The 21,831-nt window shown below is 44.0% G+C and overlaps 1 protein-coding gene across 24 annotated transcripts in view; it reads left to right on the forward strand.

The window, feature by feature from the left end:
* The window catches only part of adgrl2a (adhesion G protein-coupled receptor L2a), an 80,557-nt gene that overhangs the window by 44,323 nt on the left and 14,403 nt on the right, over positions 1 to 21,831 (forward strand). For 15 of the 24 annotated variants that reach the window (XR_003411110.2, XM_027017354.2, XM_027017358.2 and 12 more), the window contains exons 5-16: positions 1,143 to 1,157; positions 2,358 to 3,158; positions 12,462 to 12,764; positions 13,142 to 13,245; positions 13,778 to 13,963; positions 14,348 to 14,386; positions 16,716 to 16,899; positions 17,029 to 17,151; positions 18,789 to 18,994; positions 19,631 to 19,804; positions 20,019 to 20,228; positions 20,991 to 21,211. Coding sequence is in view for 23 of the 24 variants with exons in the window: in XM_027017354.2 (XP_026873155.2) it covers positions 1,143 to 1,157; positions 2,358 to 3,158; positions 12,462 to 12,764; positions 13,142 to 13,245; positions 13,778 to 13,963; positions 14,348 to 14,386; positions 16,716 to 16,899; positions 17,029 to 17,151; positions 18,789 to 18,994; positions 19,631 to 19,804; positions 20,019 to 20,228; positions 20,991 to 21,211 (2,566 nt within the window). In the remaining variant the exon portion in view is untranslated. The remainder of the gene's footprint in view (positions 1 to 1,142; positions 1,158 to 2,357; positions 3,159 to 12,461; positions 12,765 to 13,141; positions 13,246 to 13,777; positions 13,964 to 14,347; positions 14,387 to 16,715; positions 16,900 to 17,028; positions 17,152 to 18,788; positions 18,995 to 19,630; positions 19,805 to 20,018; positions 20,229 to 20,990; positions 21,212 to 21,831) is intronic. The other 9 variants (XM_027017355.2, XM_027017378.2, XM_027017360.2 and 6 more) reach the window with 3 other exon arrangements.

The following is a 21,831-nucleotide window of genomic DNA, read 5'->3' on the forward strand; positions in this document are numbered from 1 at the left end:
GTCACTCTTTTGACAGTTCCTGATTGGATCTTTAATAATCTTTTTCCCCCCTTTTTCAACACATACTCACACCGCAGACTGTGTAATTAACAACAGGTGCAATGTAGGGAAGCACAGAGTATGTATACATGCATTCAGCTCCAAAATGGATCCATGTTCTGTGTGCCATGGTGACACAAACATGGTAGAGCTTCGCTAGCTTAGCTTAAAGCAGCGGTCCATGTAGAGTAACCAGCTCTGCTTGTGTTCAGCGCTGCATTAACACTTTGCCCAAAGAAATGGGAATTGCTTGGTATAATTGGAATATTAACTGAGCAACATATTTATAGAAAAAGAACAATGGATATCTTGTAGATGTCTTATTTTTAGTTTATGGGTAATTGCCGTATTTGTTTGTTATGTACCAAATGATAATGAACCCCATAGTTATTGCATTTCTGTTTTTTGTTTTTTTGTTTGTTTGTTTGTTTGTTTGTTTGTTTGTTTTTTGCGAGCGTTGCTTCTTTTCATTTGTGCATCTGATAAGGGATTTTCTTAAGGACTCAACAGTACAATTTTTAAAGAAAAGCTACATATTTTAGTCACAATAATTTGTTATATTTAAAGTCACAATAAATTGTGTTCTGAAAATGGTTAAAGTGCAGTAATTGTAAATTACAGAAAGAAAAACAGTATAGATTTGTTTTTATTGTTGATATTCCAATGCTTACCCTTTAAAAGATACAGATACAATATCAAATGTCAATAACATCGTTATCTCAAAGTTGATAAAATATTTTAGGTAGTGGGTTGCTATGGATTTAGTATTTTTGAATGCTATCTTCAATTTGCATATTCTCTTGAGTTCTTTTGCAAATCCACCTGTGGGGTTCTATGATGCACTCTGTGTTGTTAAGCAAGCACCACCAGCACACACTTTCCAAAGCTTCCCTGCTTTGGGCCTCTTCAGAGCAGGGAGATGACTTGTGTGTCTGCGTGCTCTAACCCAAGTCTCTCTCTTCCTCTAACTAGGTAGACCTCTGTAAATAATGTCCTTTAACTCATGACATGTGAACTGCATGTGTTCATGGACATGATAGTTAATTCATGTTAATCTCTTTTTCCCCCTTGCACACCTCTCATTCTTCCAACGCATAAAATAGAAGTGGAGCAAAAAGGTAAATAACTGACAATCTAAACTCCCTGTAGCTCCTGTTTTTGTTTTGGTTTTTTTTGCTTTGTTTTGTTTGGGATTTTTTTCCTTCCTTTGTGGCATATGGTTGTAAAACCTTCCTGTCCATACTCTTGGCTTTCTGGTCCTAGCAGGCTGTAGGAAAAATCCTCCTGATTCAGTAAAGGTCAGTAAAGCTGCAACACTGGGAGGAAGACTCATTATAAAGATATGATAAGCCACTTGCAACTTAAATGTTAGCTGTGATGTTGAGGCTGGAGTCTGTAGGGATTTCTGCCTGCTTCCCCCAACACTCTTGGGTGCTCTTTCTGTTTGGCATAGTCTCTTACTGCCTGACTTTCCAGCCCAGCCCCCTCAGTAGCAAGCCATGGTAACAGGTTTTCTCCTGGCCTATCATATTCACTCGTCGTGCTCCCACTCTCTCTCTCACTCTCACCCCCCTCTCACTCACACACTTTCTTGCTCTCTCTCACTCTCTCTTCTCACTCCTGACCCCTCCACTTACTGCTCTCTTCACATTTGATTGTCTGTGTACATATGAAAAAGAGCGAGAAAAAAAAAGATACAGCACAACACTTCAAAACTTAATGTCATTTTAAATCTTAATGGTTGTGACATTTGCACCATTTAGTCACAAAGAAAGCCTCTCTTAGGTATAGCATAAAGGCCGCGTAAATGCCAAATGTCTCAGTATGCACATTTGCAGACTTTTTGTATGCTGCTTTTGAACACTTTTGAAAATCTTTTTTCACCAAGTGTGTTTTAGTCAGTTTTGGTTATTTACAGGACACGTTGGTTATCTTTTTCTTTCCTTTTCCTTTTATTTTAAAATTTTGGTTGCTGGTTAATACCCCCTCACTTCCACATACAGTATGTCCAAGCAGCAGTGAGCCTTTGGTTTCAGACACTCGGTTCTATTTTTATGTTGTTTTAGCTTCTATCACTTTCAGATCCAGATTCTTCACACCAAAACAAACTCCCTTTTATTGCACATGAATACTGAATAGCTGTAGCCTCGTAGCCAATCCAGTGTATGTGTTTTGTCCCCTATCCTCTCAGACTCACACCACCCAATTATCGAGCTCACATAGAGCCAGACTGCCTGCTTGGCCTTCTAATTACAATATGCCTGGGCTGCGTTTGCTTACTTTTGACTGTTCTCTGTTCTACTCTTTCCTGTCACTAGTTTTTGTTTGTCCTGGAACTCTGAAAGCTGTTGGAGATCCTTCCTTTCTGTTTGAAGCGGAGCAGCAAGCTGGGGCCTGGTGCAAGGACCCCCTTCAGGCGGGCGACAAGGTGTATTTCATGCCCTGGACGCCATACCGAACTGACATGCTCATCGAGTACTCTTCCCTCGACGACTTCCAGAACTCTCGACAAACCACGACGTACAAACTTCCGCACCGGGTGGATGGGACAGGATTTGTGGTCTATGACGGGGCTGTGTTTTTCAACAAGGAGAGAACGCGCAACATAGTGAAGTTTGACCTGCGCACCCGCATCAAGAGCGGCGAGGCCATCATCAACAACGCCAACTACCACGACACGTCGCCGTACAAGTGGGGTGGCAAGACTGACATTGACCTGGCAGTGGACGAGAACGGCCTGTGGGTGATCTACGCCACCGAGCAGAACAACGGCATGATGGTCCTTAGCCAGCTGAACCCTTACACGCTGCGCTTCGAGGCCACGTGGGAGACGACCTACGACAAGCGCTCTGCCTCTAATGCCTTCATGATCTGTGGCGTGCTGTACGTGGTGCGCTCCACGTATGAGGACAACGAGAGCGAGACAAGTAAGGGCCTCGTCGACTACATGTACAACACCAAACAGAGCCGCGGCCAGTACGTGGATATTCACTTCCCCAACCAATACCAGTACATCGCGGCTGTGGAGTACAACCCCCGAGACAACCAGCTTTATGTGTGGAATAACTTTTACATCCTGCGCTACAACCTGGCCTTCGGACCGCCCGACCCGGCTCACGGTAAGCTCCACTTCGGTCCCTGACGTCCACCCCGCGGTCTCACAGGGTCGGCCCAGATGTCTCAGCTGAAGCGCTACTGTGATTTGAGTCGCCATGTCCGTTCTTCTGGTATTCCCTGGCCTTCGTGTCAAGTGTTGCTGCTGAACGGGTTTTTTAATCTTGGATTTAATATGTGCTTGATGTGCTGCGGAAACTTTGCATCGACGGCTCGCTTAGCATATCATGAGATCTGTATCGGGGGATGTTCCGCAGACGGTCCCTCCATTCCCCCTGTGCCGAGGCCCACGGGGCCTGTGTAACCAACTCCTCAACCCCCACCACTCCCGCAGGCCCTGCTAGAGCCTCCACTAGAGACGTACCTGTCTGGACAGGTATACAGGCTGCCTCGGAGCAACAGCAGATCTCCCCCGACGGTGCAGGGTCCCGTTTGACTGTCAGGCTTTGAGCAAACAGTTCGTGCTGGCGAAGGCCCGGCGATTGTGGGTGGTGAGGGAGGAAAGAAAGCCTACGAGGAAGAGGTCTCGTTCTCAAAGGTCGCGTCAGTGGAGCATGTTTTTAATTTAACTGTCGAGAGCTGAGACGAGGGGGCCCAGACTATGTGTCAGATAGTCTTTACATTGAAAATGTAATAACCATAATTACCATAATCCTGACTCACCCCCCACACTAAGGCCCTAGTAATACTGTAGAAAGACTGAGCTGAGACATAGAGGTCATACGACTTTAAAGAGCTTACTGAGCTTTTTTTTTTAACCTATTGTCCATCACTGACAGACCGGGGTCTTCGTAACTGACCATACTACACCTGGAATTTACTGTAACCACATTTCATATTCTAGCAGGTTTTCTTCACCAGGGATGGTGATCAGTATGCACCAACTGGAGTAGATTAGATTGGATTAATCAAAGGAGGGGTGACCACTCACTCGTTAGCTCTTTTCACCTTTTCACATGTGAGCAAATTGCTCAAGTTGCTTCTTTACCAGTGAAACATCAAGAGATGTAGTTACTGCATTGCAATGAGCAACTGATCTTTATAGATGTATGGTACAACACTCAAATGTGGTTTGATATTGTAAGAAGTAAAACTTGCTTCTATGTTATTATTATTATTATTATTATTATTATAATGATTTAATGGAATAATAGTAGCGGCATATGAAAACATTTTTATTACTTTTACCTGCGACTGTGTGGTAAAGTGGTCTTTATGCCCACCAGCGAAGGACACAGTGATGCCGTCTGACAGCAAAACACAGCAAAAACACTAAAAAAACAAAGCAAAGTTGAACAAGTTTTGAGAATTTTACATCAGCATTGGCAGGCCTATTTACAATGGTCTCAAGTGCAGCATTTATTTCCATTGCTTAAATGGATAGTGATAGAGGAAGAGCTAAATTGAAAGGAACAGAATGAAAGTAGGAGCAGAAACAGACCCGGCAGGGTTCCAGTGAGCCACACTCCCTGGCATTGTAATTGGAAATATCCTAATTCGTTGGGGTGGGGGGTTGCACTGGTAGTGCAACATCCGAGATCAAGGTGCTGGGAATGCCGCAGATAGCTCTCTTTGTCCCGCACCCCTGGAATGCGCTGGGTCCACGTGAGCGTGGCACCACGTAGACATGGATGTAACGGCATGGAAAATCACCCACATGGCCTATCCCGGCACGCGCCATCTACCTACGCGTGCGGGTGACCGTCTCTGCAGCCGCTGATAGCAAGGCCCAGCATGGCCAAGTGTAAACAGCCCCTCCTCTGTAGCGGACGCCATGAGACAAACGCCGCTGAGGTGCATCGAGGTTCCCGATGGGCTCTGGCAGTGTCATAGGCCAGGCCGCTGGAGCTCATTTAATCAGCGTTTATTACAGGTTCCTCACTGTCATGAAACCACCACCATGCAAGCAAATGAGCAACACGCAAGTGGTGGATCGGTCAGAAAAATCACACAGTTGCATTAGGGCCTTTTCAATTCAGTTTTCTCTTTGTTATTGAGCTTTCTTGAAGACATACCACAGCATCCACTATAGGTAAAGAATTGACATAACAGCTGTGATAAGTGGTAGTGATTTGTTTGAATCACAGCCTACAATGCTATTCAGCTTTATCCATATCCACTCAGGAGATGGCATCAAATACATTCGTTTGTTCTACAGCCAGTGCTAATGATCCAAAATGGCCTATTTTATTAGGCATTTGAGCGTAATAAATAATGTTCAATATACTTGAATCCAGTCTGCCAGATTTTTATAGGCCTACTAATGTGTTTTTATTTATAGTGACTGATGCAATTAGCCCATAGTCTGGATAATCAGCTAACTGAGATGATAGCCATAGTTTCTGTTAGTGGTTTTGCGATATACTCCTCCTATGTGCTGTTGGTTACACCCACAGCATCAGATTTGCACAGGTGGAATCCATTCATCCTAGTTTCCCCACCATGGTTGATTAAATGCAAGAATTACATGACCATTAGCAAACGGTATTGATGCATTGTTTCCTAATAGACTAGTGGTTCTGCATTGTCCCGTGTTTTCTGTGGGGTTTGTTACAGAATATAACTCGTCCTTCATTTAACGTCATGAGGTCTAGCACTACTTAAGGTAAAACGAGCTGTGAATTTATCAGCTCCCAGTCCCCTTTGCTTACTGATATGTTAGAGCTATAGCTTCATATGGGGGCTTTTTTCTGTACATGATTAGAATCGTCGTTTCCAGTAAAGTTCAACTACTGGGATGAGCATCCAGTGATTCTCATTCAAGTTCTCAGAACTATTTCTATACACCTTCATTCAGCGTATCGATACACCACTGCAGACTCCAAACGTTTGGACTAAATCGCTCACATGTCTGGGAACAGATCTTTTTTTTTTTTTTTTTTTTTCCCTCAATTTTCAGAGCGTGAGCGAGATATAGCCCGAAGGTGTATGAGAATTTGCTGACTTACCCGCGCGAGCGAGCGCGTGCGCGGAACACGTTGAAGCGAAGCCTGGCGCACTGAGCTGCGCTGCTTGGGATGTGAGACACGCAGAGAGCGCAGACAGGGAAAATATACGCGCGGCACAGTCAGCTAGCTCGCTGTCGATTCTGTCAAACTTTTCCGTGGAGTTTACATTCTACTTCATTCGGCTAAAGAAAGACATACTGATAATGCGTCACTGACCTGATTAATATCATTGACAATGACTTGAACTTGTGTATTCCTTACAGTGAGACTTTATTGTCGATTATGAATACAATATTATTATTATTATTATTATTGTTATTATTATTATTATTATTATTATTATTATTATTATTATTATTATTATTATTAATAATAATAATAATAATAATAATAATAATAATAATAATAATAAACGCTTATTTTTTTACTGTAACGTTCTGAATACAACCTACTACACAAATCCTTTAATATAATTTGATATGATCTGAATTATAAAACATCTGAAATAGACCAAGTAGCCTAAACGGCCTGGGCAAAGCCATTCTAAAACGATTCATGATATAACGAAAGAGGTCTGCATCGTAGCATACGTGACACAGGCTTATCTTTTCATGAGATATAGTCGTCTAAATGGAAGCCTAAAATAAAGCGACTTATAATGGTGCCACCAAACCGGTGGAATCAGGGCAGAAAACATGGTGCAGCTTGTTGCTTGATCTCATTTTTCTACCTCATTAATGAGGTTAGTTTGACACTAATAATGATAATTGGTAATTGAGTCAAATGATATGGCACTGCTTTTAGTCATGTTTAGAAAAAGACCCAGTTATACAGGTCAGAGCACTTAAGACTGTTTCAGATCTTTTCCCACACCATTGCTGTTTTATGCACATGGCCTCTAATAATACATGTGGCCTCTAATGATAATTAATTTTGGTGCCTTTTCTGTAGCCTTCAAAGATTTTCAGAAGCTTAATTGGTTACACCTACAGTTGAGGGGTCTGAATGCAGAGTGTCGTAATAAATTTTCAGATCATAAATAAAGCCTTCTATTCTGACAAATAGACAGCCAGCCCGTACTGACGAGGAGCATAGAGTGCTTAAAAGGTTACTTGCTTCTAATAAATGCAGTGTATATTATGAGAATTCATCTCGCATTACTGCATTTCAAAGACTTGTAAAAATTGTAAAGAGCCCTTTTAAATAATGAAGCTCATTCCTAACTGACACCTTTAAATATTCCCTGTTAATTATCATTACAGCTGAAGCATCATACACATCCCACTGTGATTTTTAAGTAGTTTTACAGAGGCTGATCTTTGCTTTGTGACACATCCTAAAATAAAAAGAGGCCTGTAATTGTTTGAGCTGCGTTTTTGACTCCCCCTGTTTCCTGTTGCACTTTCCATTACGGACTGATTACCACCTGGGAGCTCTGTTTCACTCATGATGAAGATCAGTGTTTAAAACGCTCCCTCATCGCAGCACCGAAGAGGAGCTAATCAGAGGAGACGTCCTCGGCTGCAGCTCTGAGCGTGATAATCTACTCAGCAGCAGCTGAAGGACCCCATGTCACTCCTGTAGATTCGTATGTCTTCTTCGCAAATTACCCCAGGCATTGATCTTGCTGCACACCTTTCCACCACCCCCCCCGCCACACACACAGCCTTTAGTTGCAGTTTCTCAACACAATGAGGCACGGCTAACGGGCCACACATTACTCATGTGAACAAGCGAGCTCTGCACATCATAAGTGCAGCCATTAAGCATAATATAGAATATACACTGGTTGTCACTTTTCATTTTTCACCCCACACTCGTTTTGTGTGTGTGTGAGTGTGTGTGTGTGTGTGTGTGTGTGTGTGTGTGACTGAGAGAGAGAATGAGCAAGACAGAGAGGAGAGAGAGAGAGGGGCACACTGGCACTACAATGTTGAAACCAATCTCTGTGCTGACATGCAACTACTTCCCTCTTTCACGTCATAGATTATTGCCTTTATGTTCCCGGTGAATCAAAGCTGCCTGTGCCCTGTGGTGATTCCTGAGTTATTAAAGTAAGTTTAGGGGGTACGCTGTACTGGGTGAGTGTCTGTCATCTTAGCTGCTTATGAATACGTCTGTTATAAACTTCCTTTGTAAGATTTCTTTTTCTTGACTCTTCTTCCGTGACAGCTAATTGAAGGTTCCCTTTGGGTTCCCTGTTCGACAGAGATATTAATTTCAGGGTTGCTGGTCTACTGAGCTTAAGAAAAATGTTCTTTGTTGTAGCAGAGGGAAAATTAATATCAGAGGATGCCTAGGTGCTGTATGAATAGTGCTTGAGTGAACCGTTGCTGCCATAGCTTCAATAAGCACTAGTTTCGGGCAAAATTCTTATACTCAATTGGTCTTCACACAATACAGTGTTAATGGAGGGCTTTAGAATAATGTGCAAACAATTTACAAATAATTTAATAATTTTACGATAATACAACACATTTGTAGTATATTCTTGCCACAGTGGGAAACAGTTTAAGCACTCCAAATTGATCTTATAAAATGACTTAAAAATACTATTTAACTTTTAAATTAAATAAGAAATGAAAAGGTGGGTGATGATATGATATTTATATATTACGAGCAGATTCCATACTTATAAGGTTTCCTTAATCTGACCTGATTTTATTAGAATTAACTTGAATGTAATTGAAATCGCTTGCTAAGCAGTAAGTAGAAGTCATTTGACAGTAGCATATGGTAGAGTAGTCAACTATCTATGCACTGGATTCATGAATGCCAGCTGTCTATTAAAGAGGAACATGCAATATGCCTGCATTGATTGGTAATACCCACAGAGCGTGTGGGCATGTGTCATGTGCCAGGAGAAATTATGGTGGAAAGTAAGGTCATTCCTTTGAAATTTTAAGCACTTTTTTTTTTTTTTACATTTAAAAATTACTTTAAAAACCCTACAGCCATTTCTGTGTTTTGTAGCTCTGCTATCAATATGGAAATTGAAAACATCACAAAATTCCAGTGCTACTTTCACCGTATGCTTTCAATTGACTCGAGGAATATTGTACAATTCCAGAAGACTGGAGGATATTGCATAATTTCAAATTAATGACATTGTCGCTACACAGTACTGTAGGCAGACACACTAAACAGTGGGAGACACAAATAAATAAATAAATAACTATGCTGTCATTGTGTACTGCTCATACAGCATAGCAAATTAGCCATGACTCACAAATGCAACGTAGACATTCGAAAGATTATGATATGCCTCCTAAGCAGCAGCCTGGATTTCTATTCGGCAGTGTCACTTGAACAAGTATTACCACTGAAAACAGCCCTACTACATGAGAGTGTCTTTGAAATACAATCACTTATTTTTATTCTTGTCAATTAAAGAGTGGCGGACTTGACAAGGTGACGCCTGCTGCTGTTCCTCCCCTTTGTCCTCCCACTCCAGGTTCCACAGTCAGTTCCACTGGAAAACTGCAGTGAATCCAGGAACCGTTGTGGAATGCATGACGGCTGTGATTGTCATGATTTTCCCTACATAAGCAAGACTAGATAGAGGAGCTAGCCAACTGTTTACAGGGGGCTTCGGTTTCAGGCTCACTTTACCTTGTGTTTCATGGACTTCTAGGCGATGGTTGAAGGCTATGTATCATATTGTTAGTTTTCCTTACATTGGCTGATGCTGTTGTCTCTGCTTAAAAAAAAGGCTGACAGTCCAAGTTGATATTGTTTCATGTTTGGCTAGCTGTAGCCAAGAAGTAGGTTCACTGGAATGTCTTTGGCTGGAGAAAGCAAGGACTCAACCGTAGCTTCTATCAAACTTTAACTATAGATAACTAGTAGTAACATAATCCGATGGCTGGGATCTCTCAGCGTAAGAGTGGCACATGCTTCTGAGGTAAGAGCAAAGCACTGGGCCATTGTTTGAGGCAAGCAGTTAATGGATTTATCAGTTTTAAAAAAAAGAAAAAAGATGTGGCATTCATTCTGGATGTATCACCAGCAGTACTTTTCCTAATCACTCCTTAAAATGCTTTCACTGATATTTATAGTAACATTTTATATGTTTCCGTAAAACTCTTGAATTAAAACCTTTAAATTATATGGTTGTTGTAATTTCAGGCAGCCGGAACACTAATTTATTAGATGGGCTCCTCAAGATGTATACTTTCACCTTGTTTGAGAGTAAAAACATTGGCTGCTATATTTCTTGGCAGCGCTCCTTCCCTCCTGATGAATAATACTGCTCGTTGTGTTTTTGAGCATCCCAACCATGGACAGCACATGGCACAGGTGGGATCTGGATCCACGCCAGAGTCAAGCAGCGCTAAACCTTGAGAAAGATTTGAACATTTTCATAATATGCCCTGCCATTGTATGTTGTAATTTGGTTAGTTGCCTTTGGGCATTATTCACTATGCACCTGAAAGAGTCATTAGTTGATAGATCCCCTCCTCCCCCAAAGCTTCTGTTAAGGTGTTTGGCAAGTCACAGAGCTCCTGTAGCCAGAGCCTATAGTAACACTAAATTGTGTGCCCATTACTGCTAAAAGGCATTCAGGAAAATAGATGTGGAATTCTGAAGCTGCAGTTGGAGACATTTAAGAGACATAATCAAGCGTGAACCATATTGCTCCTTTATTTCACCCTTATTGAATATTTGCATGTTTTATTTAGGCACCTTTATCCAACGGTCCTTTCAGCACACGCCGCATGGAGTCATGGCTCCCCGCGCACTGTGATGTACAGCAGAGATTTTTCGACTGCTGCTCAAACCCCGGGCCCCATGTTATTTCAGCCCAGCATGATAAGCAGAGAGCCTATGTGTGCCCGACCGTGGGCAGCGAGGAGCAGATTACAGCAGAGGGAGCTGCCACCAGCACCAGGCAGAATGCCCAAACGCCCGACCGGGTGAATGCGGCAGTCTGCGGAGTTTTCCACAGGCTTGAATCAGAGCTCTCCAGCACTCAGTCGGGACCAATTCACAGCAGGCTATGACCGAGTATCAAAGAGAAGGCTCTCTTGCACACGCGCGGTGCTGGAGTCCTGCGATGGATCCCTGAGCCTGCACTGCGGGCCACTGTCGGCGGACAGGCACGCCACACTCTTTCCATCAGAGTCTCGGTTTCCAGTTGAAAGCAATGCTCAAAAGTATTCTTTTACCTGTGAACGTACCGCGATGGATTTTACATTGCATAGTATTTGTGTAATTTAGCTGGTTGAGTTAGTTTTAGTTTTCAGGAAGTGTACTTTATATAGCAAAGAGCAACATTATTCTAAAATGTGGGCAGTGATATATAAATGGGAATTGGATGCAGCATAGCTAATCTCTATGAAATTTAGCAAATCAGTGTTTGTCAGCAGTAACGGTCATTTTTGATAGAACACAAATTTACAGCCCTGTGAAAAAAATGATTTCACAATGGCGGAAATAATGGTTATAGATTGAATCTTTTATGTGTAATATTGAAGCCACCAGACTCCAGCCCCACTAAAAACTTTTGGCTTGACATGTCAGGAACAGGCATAAGATCAGAAGCCACCAAACAAGTGCAGACTAAAAGAAGCTTCATTTGCTGATGCAACATCATGATATCATCAGATGTAGGTGGAACTGTGCACCACACTGTTTGGATCCCTGAACAGGAAAAACAGAAGAAATATTTAGTTTCAGAGATTCTGAGTTCTCAAATGCAGCTGGATTTGTGAAATGACAATAACAGTTGGAGTTAATGTTTGATTTATGACAATATCCACTTTACTGTATGCAGATACCGTTTGATTTTGCACAAAATGCCTGGCATGCAGTACTTTTTCATGGCAGCATATCTAGCTACAAAAAAAAAACTGTTTCAAAAAACAGTTGTTCATTTTCATTTACAGCATATGAAAATAGTTGTAGTGAATGCATGTTTCTGTGTGTCCTTGTTTTCCCAAAGCAATAAGTACTTCTGCTTTTTTGTCGCCTATGGCATCACATTAGTCATATGCTGTCTCAAAACAGGCGGGTGGGGGCGTAGCAGCAGAATAGGTGCAACAAAACGACATGCTCAGGTGGGACATTTTTTTGTTGAAAACTGATGGAGCATGCTTGAAAACAGCAGACACAAGCATTGTTTTTCCATCATTATTGCTTTTTTTATGCCACTTACCCTGTGCCTTGAGTTATATGTAGGTCATGAAAAAGAGCAAGTCTTTATATTGCTCTCTTTATTCCAGATCTTGATTTGAAATCAAAACAGATCTGCTGGCAGCTGGAACGGGCCTGGAAGTGTCCTGAGAAGGTGCAAAAGAAGGGAACAACAAAAACAACAACCAAAACATCATCATCAAATTGAACTTCTTTCCTTTTTAGCCCCACCCATCTTGGAAGCCACCTCAGCACCGGTGCCGCCTCGAACGACCACCACGACTACAACCACCACGACCACAACCCCGCAAAAAGGCCTGGTGACGACCCTAACCATGACAGGGACCAGGGCTGCTAACAAGCCCCTGAAGCCCCCTGCACCCCCTCCACGGACCACCTCCCCGCCACCCCTCGACTCCTTCCCTCCCCCGGCGCGCTTCTGTGAGAGCGTGGAGCACAGGGACATCCTCTGGCCTCAGACGCAGAGGGGCATGGTGGTGGAACGGCCATGCCCCAAAGGGACCAGGGGTAGGCCTGTTTACTTTTCCACATGTGCTGGCTGCCATGTTTATCCTTAGGGCTACAAACCAGCGGCAGGCTCTGTGCCGCATGCGCTTGCGCTGTGGCATATCCCGCGGGATGCTAATCACCGTGCATTTGGGATCATTACACGGAACGGTTTTGGCGAAGTATCGTGTTATGTGTTGAAACATTCAGGAGTGTCGTGCCATCTTTTAGAGAGCGCGCTGTCATTTCCGTGACTTAGGATGAGACTGCTGGCTCGTAAAAATATTGCAAGGCCAAGCAAAATGCGAGGAAATGTGCTAAATAAAAGCCATAATGTGCAAAAGATGTGGACATGTTTTGTAGCGCTTCGTATAATTAGTCTCAATCTTTTCTCCTAGGCACTGCCTCCTACCTGTGTGTGCTCTCCACCGGGGCCTGGCACCCGAAAGGTCCTGATCTAAGCAACTGCACATCCCACTGGGTCAATCAAGTGGCTCAGAAGGTTTGTATCGGCCCGGCTCCACTTTACCAGCAATACAAATGTGCCTAATAGCTCAGACAGTTTGCTGAGCTCACTGTCATGAATATAAAGCAGTCCCCAGTGCCAAATTTTGAGACCCATGCTTCCCACTGTCATTGGCTGAGATGGAGGAACGTAGCCTTGAGCTATCCAATAGGGCGCCCCGCTGCTTGATCTGATAATGCTCTTCTGAATGTGCGCTCTTAAAGGGCTAATGTGTGCTGCTAGCTGAGGTTAGAATGGGCTGCCATTAGACACAATGGACCACCCTCACCTCATGCGCCTGCAAAATTAACTTTTATTCAAAGCAGGGGGGGAAAAAAAACGCCTTGTCTAATGCGCTCAGGAAATGTTATCAGTTTTTAATTACTAAACGATTGCTCATGGGTGCTGTTACTGAAGCATATTTCCTCACAGCACGAAGATGTCATAATTAGGGGCGAGAGGCGCACGGACGCAGAGCGATACTCTTTTTCGGACGCCCGCTGAGAGGCTAATTTCCACAATCTTTCAGATTCGGAGCGGGGAGAACGCGGCCAACCTGGCCAACGAGCTGGCCAAGCACACCAAAGGGCCCATCTTCCCTGGCGATATCAGTTCCACCATGAGGCTCATGGAACAGCTGGTGGACATCCTGGACGCTCAGCTGCAGGAGCTGAGGCCCAGCGAGAAGGACTCTGCCGGACGGAGCACAGGCAAGGTAGGGACGCGTCCCCGCTCCCCCGTCTTCCCACCCTTGCTGCTCGCATTCCCTTTTCCGTCTGAATCAGGGTTCAGGGACGCAGAGCTGGCTCGCCAAGCCCTCCCACCCCACCAACCCCGGTCGGGTTTGCGTCTTCATCAAACTGCAGAAATTTGGCGAGCCACTGTTCACATCTGAAGTGTTTTGTTTCTGACGGCCTTCGCCCGCACAGGAGAATGAGGGCCCGGTGCGGTGCGGTCAGAGCTGCCGGAGTTGGCGCGGTCGGGACACTGTCCCGAAGACCAAACCCCGCCCACCCCCACCCCCACCCCCCACCCCCCGGCGGTTTCTAATGGTCTCTTTCTTTCTTTGATCTCTCTTTTCTTCTTTCTTACAACAAAGCTTCAAAAGCGAGAACGGACGTGCAGGGCGTATATGAAGGTACACTCGAGCCATGCTCCTGTCATGGCGCTCCTCTCCACGCTCCCCCCTCCGCCTCCTTCTCCTCTCCCCTCTGCCTCCCGGCTCTGCTCCGCATGCTTCCGCACCCCTGCCCCGTGGCCCTGTCATCCTCTCCATCTCCAGCTGCATTCGATCTGCCCGCCCCGCACTCTCCCTGTTCACACCGCATATATTGCATTCAGTGGCTTGGAATCATTTGCCGTTACTAATCTCATTCCAGCCCGAACCAAGACTCACTCCCCCCCCCCCCCCCACCCCCCTTCAGTTTTCCTTTTTCTTTCCTCTGATTTTTTCCCCCTATGGTTGGAGGTTCATGCTAATGGCCGTGCTGGTATTTCTTTTGCGGCTTGTTGTCCCTTGACCTTGCATTGTTTTTGGGGGCTGGATTTGAATGGCTGCAAAAGTGTGATGCAAGATGCCTGTTGTGATGATAGATCGAGATCATGGAAATATGATTTTTGCTCAAAGCTCTGACCTCTGCTTACGGAACATCTACTATGTCTTCCACAGTGCTGGCGCCTTGGGTCCAGGCTTCCTCAGAGGATAAAGCCCTCTAGGACACATATGGGATAGTTAATCAACACGTGTAGTGATTAATAAGACTGCAGAGCCTTTTGCATGTAGATATGATTGGGAGGATTCAGGATTGGGCAATGGGGTATCAGGAGAGACCTGAGACATGATTACAGTGCGGTGTGTAACTAATTGGATAGTGACACAATTTTTGTTGTTGTAATTTTGTGCCCCAGGACACTGGAGTTGAGATAAAACACTAACGATGGGGGAAGTGCCAAATGTCAGCTTTAATTTGAGGTTATTTACATCTATGTAAATACATGAGGTTATTAAATATGGCATCTTATACGTGTGTGTGTGTGTGGCGGTAGAGCACAACCCACCCCCAGTTGAAGGAGGCCATAAGTAATTGGACATTTGCCTGATCAGTTATTTCTTGGCCAAAACGAAAGCTTGTAAAAGATCTTGGGCTGATTCTGGTTGTGCGATTTGCATCTGGAGCCCCTTACTCTTTTACCATCTCTACTTTTATTGTTTCTCAGCATGAGGACCAAAGGAGAGTCAGAACCAGAGAAACAGGCCAACATGAGGCCAAAAACCCAGAATAAATCACACATATCACCACATGATGTTAGGTGTGTCATAGCTATTTGATTGATTGCTATGAAGCAAGAACACACTGGTGATCTCAGTAAAAGCAAACAATATTGCTGACTGTGGAAAACCACAGTAGAGAATGGCCTTCTGTCATGAGGAAAAACTGTTGGATAGATCAAAATCAGTATCTAAGCACAGATGAGCCAAAGGCTACCATAGGCCAGCATGACATCAGAGAGTGTACCACAAAATGCAAAATACTGGTAAGACTTAAGAAGAAAAAGGCTTGCTTTATTAAAACATCCACGAAAAGCACGTCACCTGACCGGTGAAAGCTAGTGGCATGCATACGTATATGCCGGTGGGTCTGGGTCACTTGTCTTTTTTGATAATGTTACTGCTGACGACAGCAGCAGGAGGAATTGTGAAGCATATAGAGGATTCTCATCAGCTCAGATCTGACCAAATGCCTCCAGACTCAGGGGTTGGCACCCCGTGCAGCAGGACAATGACCCCGAGCGTACTGCTGCTGCCAATGAACCGTTCTCGGTTAAACAGTGGACTCCACTGGCAGAGTGAATTCCCTGACCGGAGACCTCCGAGCATACATTTCACTCACATAAGCCTGCATGCCAAAACCTGTGAAACAAGCACGAACTGAAAATAGCCACATGGCAGGCCAGGCAGTCACTAAGGATTTGCGATCAAGAACTAGACAAACCAGATTTATTTACATTAATTTGCCAAATGACTTCTGGTCTCCTGGAATAGGGGACACAAGTATAAAAAGTACTGTGCACCCACTAGAAATGTAAATACCTTTAAATTAGAGCTGACAAGCTACACTTCAACTTAATTTCAAATGCAACATGTGCTGGAGTACACAGCCAAAAAAGGAAATCTGTCACTTCCCAACTGCACTGTATGTGTCTGTGTACACACACACAAACACACACACACAAACACACACACACACACACACACACACACACACACACACATATAATTTTTTTCTTTATTGCTTCTTATTTTGGGTGGGATATACCATTATGAAATTAATGAAAACTGATTGACGGAAAACGCGGCTTGATCGTGGTGTCACAATCCATCTGCTACTGGTGTAAGCCATGGGCTTTAACCTCTGACTACAGAGCTGTTGTATGCACTGACAATGCTGTACACCATGTGGCTGCAGGCTATCGTGGACACCGTCGACAACCTCCTCCGCCCGGAGGCCCTGAAAGCCTGGCGAAGTATGAACAGCACGGAGCAGATGCACACTGCCACCATGCTACTGGACACGCTGGAGGAAGGAGCCTTCGTCCTTGCTGACAATCTTATGCCACCAGCTATTGTGAAAATGCCAGCTAGCAATATAAGTGAGTAATGCCAATAAATGATGCACAAGTGATTTGAGTAAGACAGCTAGGCAAGTGACTGCCTAATAGCAAGATTACAGAAGTTAATGCTCTCTGTTTCTCTCTCTCTTTTTACCGCTCTCCATCCAGTCCTTTATGTTTACGTGCTGAGCACAGATGACCAGGTGCAGGATTTAAAATTTCCACAGAGCAGCAAGGGTGGTATCTCTATCCAGCTGTCCGCCAATACTGTTAAGCTGAACAGTCGGAACGGTAAGCCCCAACACTCACACACGCACTCACACACGCACACATGTACACAAACACTCCTCTCTCTCTCTCTCTCCCCCTCCCCGGCACGCTCATGCTCACTTGCTCACATACTCACGCACACCCTCCACGGCAGAAGTAGAAGTGTTTATAGAGCGTGAGGAGTGTTAAGTGCCTGCTGTAACCATGGTGAAGGTGGCTGCTGTCAAATTGGTCCTTCTCTGCGGCCTGAGCTCGGTGACTCTGGACCTACAGCGTGGCTTCAGCCACCTTCATGTGGTTCTTTGATCCTGCAAAATAATGGCATTTGAACATTACCTGAAGGGTACCGGGTCAGGGCTTCATAATGCTTACATAAAGCATTTCTGATATTAGCAGAAGAGATGAATGAGCTTTCATTACTGCTCACGGAGAGAAATGCACATTCACACATTGTGCACTGCGTGCAATATGGCACACATTATAACATGCTAATGGGTATCAGTGGATTACCTTCAAGACTGGACTTCTGGCCATGAGGCTTAAAAGGTTTTCAGTAGATAAATCCTGCTGACAGTGTAATTTAGTCTGAAAATAGACTTAATGCCTGGTGTTTCGAGATAAATGAAGAATCTGTGACCCGCTCCCCGGCCCCCCGATAAAAAGTTAGGTCAAGCTGCTGCTTTTAGTGGAAATGTCTTACATATTTAAGAACTCTCATCTCTGCCATTGTGAATCACTAGTCTGCAATGCTCTGTAAGATTTTACACACATATATTCAAATTCTCTGCTAGATTTCAGCCCCTCAGTTGGGTGGTCAGTCGCTCGAGAATTTGAAGAGGAGCAACAATTATCTGTAACGATAACTGTCTTTGCTCAAGTGCTCATGACTGTCTTCTCTCCCTCCTGCTGTTTTCTTCTATTTTTTTGTAACTTGGTCCTCTACAGCAAGAGATTTAGTGTCTGCTCTTTAAAAAGAGATTTGTTTCCTTGTAAGGCCATTGTTTCTGTGGAGTGGGGCAAATAACTTTTTGGGTTTTTTTTCTCTTTCTTTTTTCCTTTGCAGGAACATAGCAGACAAATGTATTGATTTCAGACATATAAACAGGACAGACGGCACCCTTTTGATAATGGTTTCAGATGAGACAGTCTAAAGTCTCTTTTATTAGTGATGCTGGGACAGCGCTTATGACTGCATATTTTGCGTGTTCATGGCCAAGAGCAGTTTTGTTCAAATACTGCTGCTGCATGATGCCGTGGGCTTAGAGCTTGGTCCACCCCCATCCCTCTGTTAAATGATTACCCAGCACTTCAGCTTAGTGTCTGGCACTGCAGGCATCGTCTCTCTCCACCTCTTGGGGCAAAGGACTCCATCTTTCATTCATGCTGTACACCCCACTGTCCATTAATAAACGCCCACACTTATTCAGCCTATTGACTGCTCCTGTCCATAGAAGGTTGTTTAGCTTTGTTTCAGAGCATAAAGAGCAAATCTATTGCTATCAGAATATGGTTTGCTATTGCACTGACAAATACTCAAGACATTCTTAAAAATTAAACCAATTTTCACAAAAACACGTAAGTGAATGGTTATGTAATGGTCATGGAATCCATATGGAGAGCCTAATCTGTCATTTCTGTTATGTTTGTTGCTTGTGCAGGAATTGCCAAGTTGGTCTTTGCTCTGTACCGAAACCTGGGCCAGTTCCTCAGCACAGAGAACGCCACCATTAAGCTGGGTAGTGAGGCAAGCAGCCACAACTACTCAGTGGCAGTCAATTCCGACATCATCGCTGCCTCGATCAACAAGGAGTCCAGTCGTGTGTTTATAACGGAGCCGGTGATTTTTACCCTGGAGCACATTGACGTGAGTTCCCGCTGATTAACAGACATGTGGCTTTTAAACGCAGCAGGGAAGGCAGTCTTAACAGGAGAGATAAGGAACGTGTGAAACTTTCTCCCATTTCCAAACACCCCGCAAGGTCATGCCGCAGTTTGTTTAAGCCATCGAACATGAAATTAACTAACAATGAACTGGTGATTATTAGGGGTCTAGACGAAATTCTTAATGAATACTAATTCGTTCGTCGACATTAGGATGTAAATGATGCAATTTCCCTTTTTTTCGATTGGAAAATTAACTCCCAGATTAGCCGTACAATGTGGGATGAAATTACCAGAGGACCAATTATCTTCTCTCCTTTAAAGTTGTCAGAAGTGCTCCCAGAGGAGGTGGCAGCTTGATTTTTGCTCTCTATCAAAGTAATTGTGTGATTTTCACAGACATGCCTCAAAACCATTATACTCCCTATTAGCACCTCATATAATCAATGGTCCCATGCTAGATTTCTCAGTTGTTTGCAATGGGACTGCACACTGAGTGTTTAGTGTTTTTTACGAGGGCAATGCGTCATTAGCTTGTCAAGGGGAAGAATGAAAGCTTTGCAATTTAGGTGTGCATTATGACATTGGGAATTTATCTTCTTTCTCCCCATGCCTCCAGATGCAACACTACTTCAACTCAAACTGCTCCTTTTGGAATTACTCCGAGAGGAGCATGATGGGATACTGGTCCACACAGGGCTGCAAGCTCATCGATTCCAACAAAACTCACACAACCTGCTCCTGCAACCACCTCACAAACTTCGCCATCCTCATGGCTCATCAAGAAGAATCGGTAAAATATGCCACTCTTCAGCTGCATAACACAACGGTCCCCTAACACTTTCCTTCTTATGTCGAACATAAATTAAACAAGCTGTGTTTTGTAGCCTTTTGCAAGCTACAGCAGATGGTTCTGACAGACGTTATGTATCTTTGACTTGGCGAGCCAGGTCTTTTCAGCTGATAAACAGATATGTCCTCTTCCCCCCCATCCTGCCTTGCACCAGAGCCTGGACAGCGTGCACAAGTTGCTTCTCTCAGTCATCACGAGGGTGGGCATTGTGGTGTCCCTCATCTGCCTGGCCATGTGCGTCTTCACCTTCTGCTTCTTCCGCGGCCTGCAGAGCGACAGGAACACCATCCACAAGAACCTCTGCATCAACCTCTTCATTGCTGAGCTCATCTTCCTAATTGGCGTCGATATGACAGAGCCCAGGGTATGTTGTGAGATACCGCTATCGACTTTGGGATTCGGTTACCTCCCCTGTCCACCACTTCCCACCCAGATGTCTTCCTCTCCAAAAAAAAAAACCCCAAAAAAACAAGTGAACCTTGTTTCATTTTTCAACTGTAGTCTTGTGTGCTACAGAAATGCAGCAAGAACTGGTCAACAGTTTGGTTATGTGCTTACTCATCTCTCATTTGGTTAGATCAGATTTACCCTCCCAATATAAATAAGCACAACTGCTGATGCTACATTGTTTTTGCTTTTTCACTTGTTTTCTTTATGTCTGCCATTTTCTGGTGTGCTATTACTTACAAGTGCTTCCTATAATTGTAAGTCTTTACTTACAATTATAATTATAAGCTATAATATATTATATATAATTATAATATACAATTACAATTATAAGTCCTTATGGACAGAGAATTAGAAGGTTTATGTGAAAAGCTTCACAGCTTCTCTTTGTATTTTTTATATATTTTAATATGGCACTACAAAATATTCCTTGGTCTTATATTTCATAAAAATGCACATTTTGCTCTGGTCTTGCCAAAAAGAAATCCTGAATATATACCAAAGGACCACGCATTACAATGCATGTTTCATTCAGGGTCAGCCTCCCAGCTGTGGCGGAAGTTACACTGATTCTGTGAACCTGTCAGATTTAGATATTGCAAGAACCTGACCATTTCCATCTTTTGTGTTCGACAGCAGTGTCGCGGCCAGCCCACCAAAGCATGTGTTTGTGTTACAGATTGGCTGTTCAATCATCGCTGGGATCCTGCATTACTTCTTCCTGGCCTCTTTTGCGTGGATGTGCTTGGAGGGGGTCCAGCTATACCTGATGCTGGTGGAGGTCTTTGAGAGCGAATACTCACGGAAGAAGTATTACTATGTCTCGGGCTACCTCCTTCCAGCCATCGTTGTGGGCGTCTCAGCGGCCGTGGACTTTAGGAGCTACGGCACGAAGAAGGCGTAAGTGAACATGAAAGCCAGGCATTCAGGAGCCGCTCGAGGGAGTCTGCTGGTTTAAAGTCTCTCTCATACACGGAGCACAGAGTCTTAGGAGAATCTATGCTATGGCTGAGCAAAGCATAGAATACTGTTTTGAGCACACACAAGCATACGCACACACGCGCACGTGCACACACACACACACACACACACACTCTTACTAGGCCTTCAGAGAACACCTGAAGGACTGTGGTTTTCATCGCTCTGCTAGTGCGTTTGGCACAAAGAGCCTCTGGTGACCTCTTGTTTGTGAAATGCTCTCTAGCAAAGACAAGTGGTGCATGGGAAAAAGCCTTTTACACAGATTAATGATGGTGTTTTAGCTCAGCCTGGACTCCAGAGGTGGGAGGGGCTTCTTCTTACGTACGTGTTAATATGTGCATAAAACAGGTCGAACTACCCAGACTGTGCTTTTTTTCTTAAATTGTCGTTGTGACTGGGCGCAGTGATACATCATTAAGTGCAAATGTACAGGGATATGTGTAGAAACGGAGGGTTACGCTTTTAAGACGTTTTGCTGTAATGCTGCATTTTGTTCATTCTTTTTTTTTGTGTGTGTGAGTATTATGTCTCCTGCGGTT

The sequence above is a fragment of the Electrophorus electricus genome, chromosome 26 (genome assembly GCF_013358815.1).
Source record: "Electrophorus electricus isolate fEleEle1 chromosome 26, fEleEle1.pri, whole genome shotgun sequence".
NCBI lineage: Eukaryota > Metazoa > Chordata > Actinopteri > Gymnotiformes > Gymnotidae > Electrophorus > Electrophorus electricus.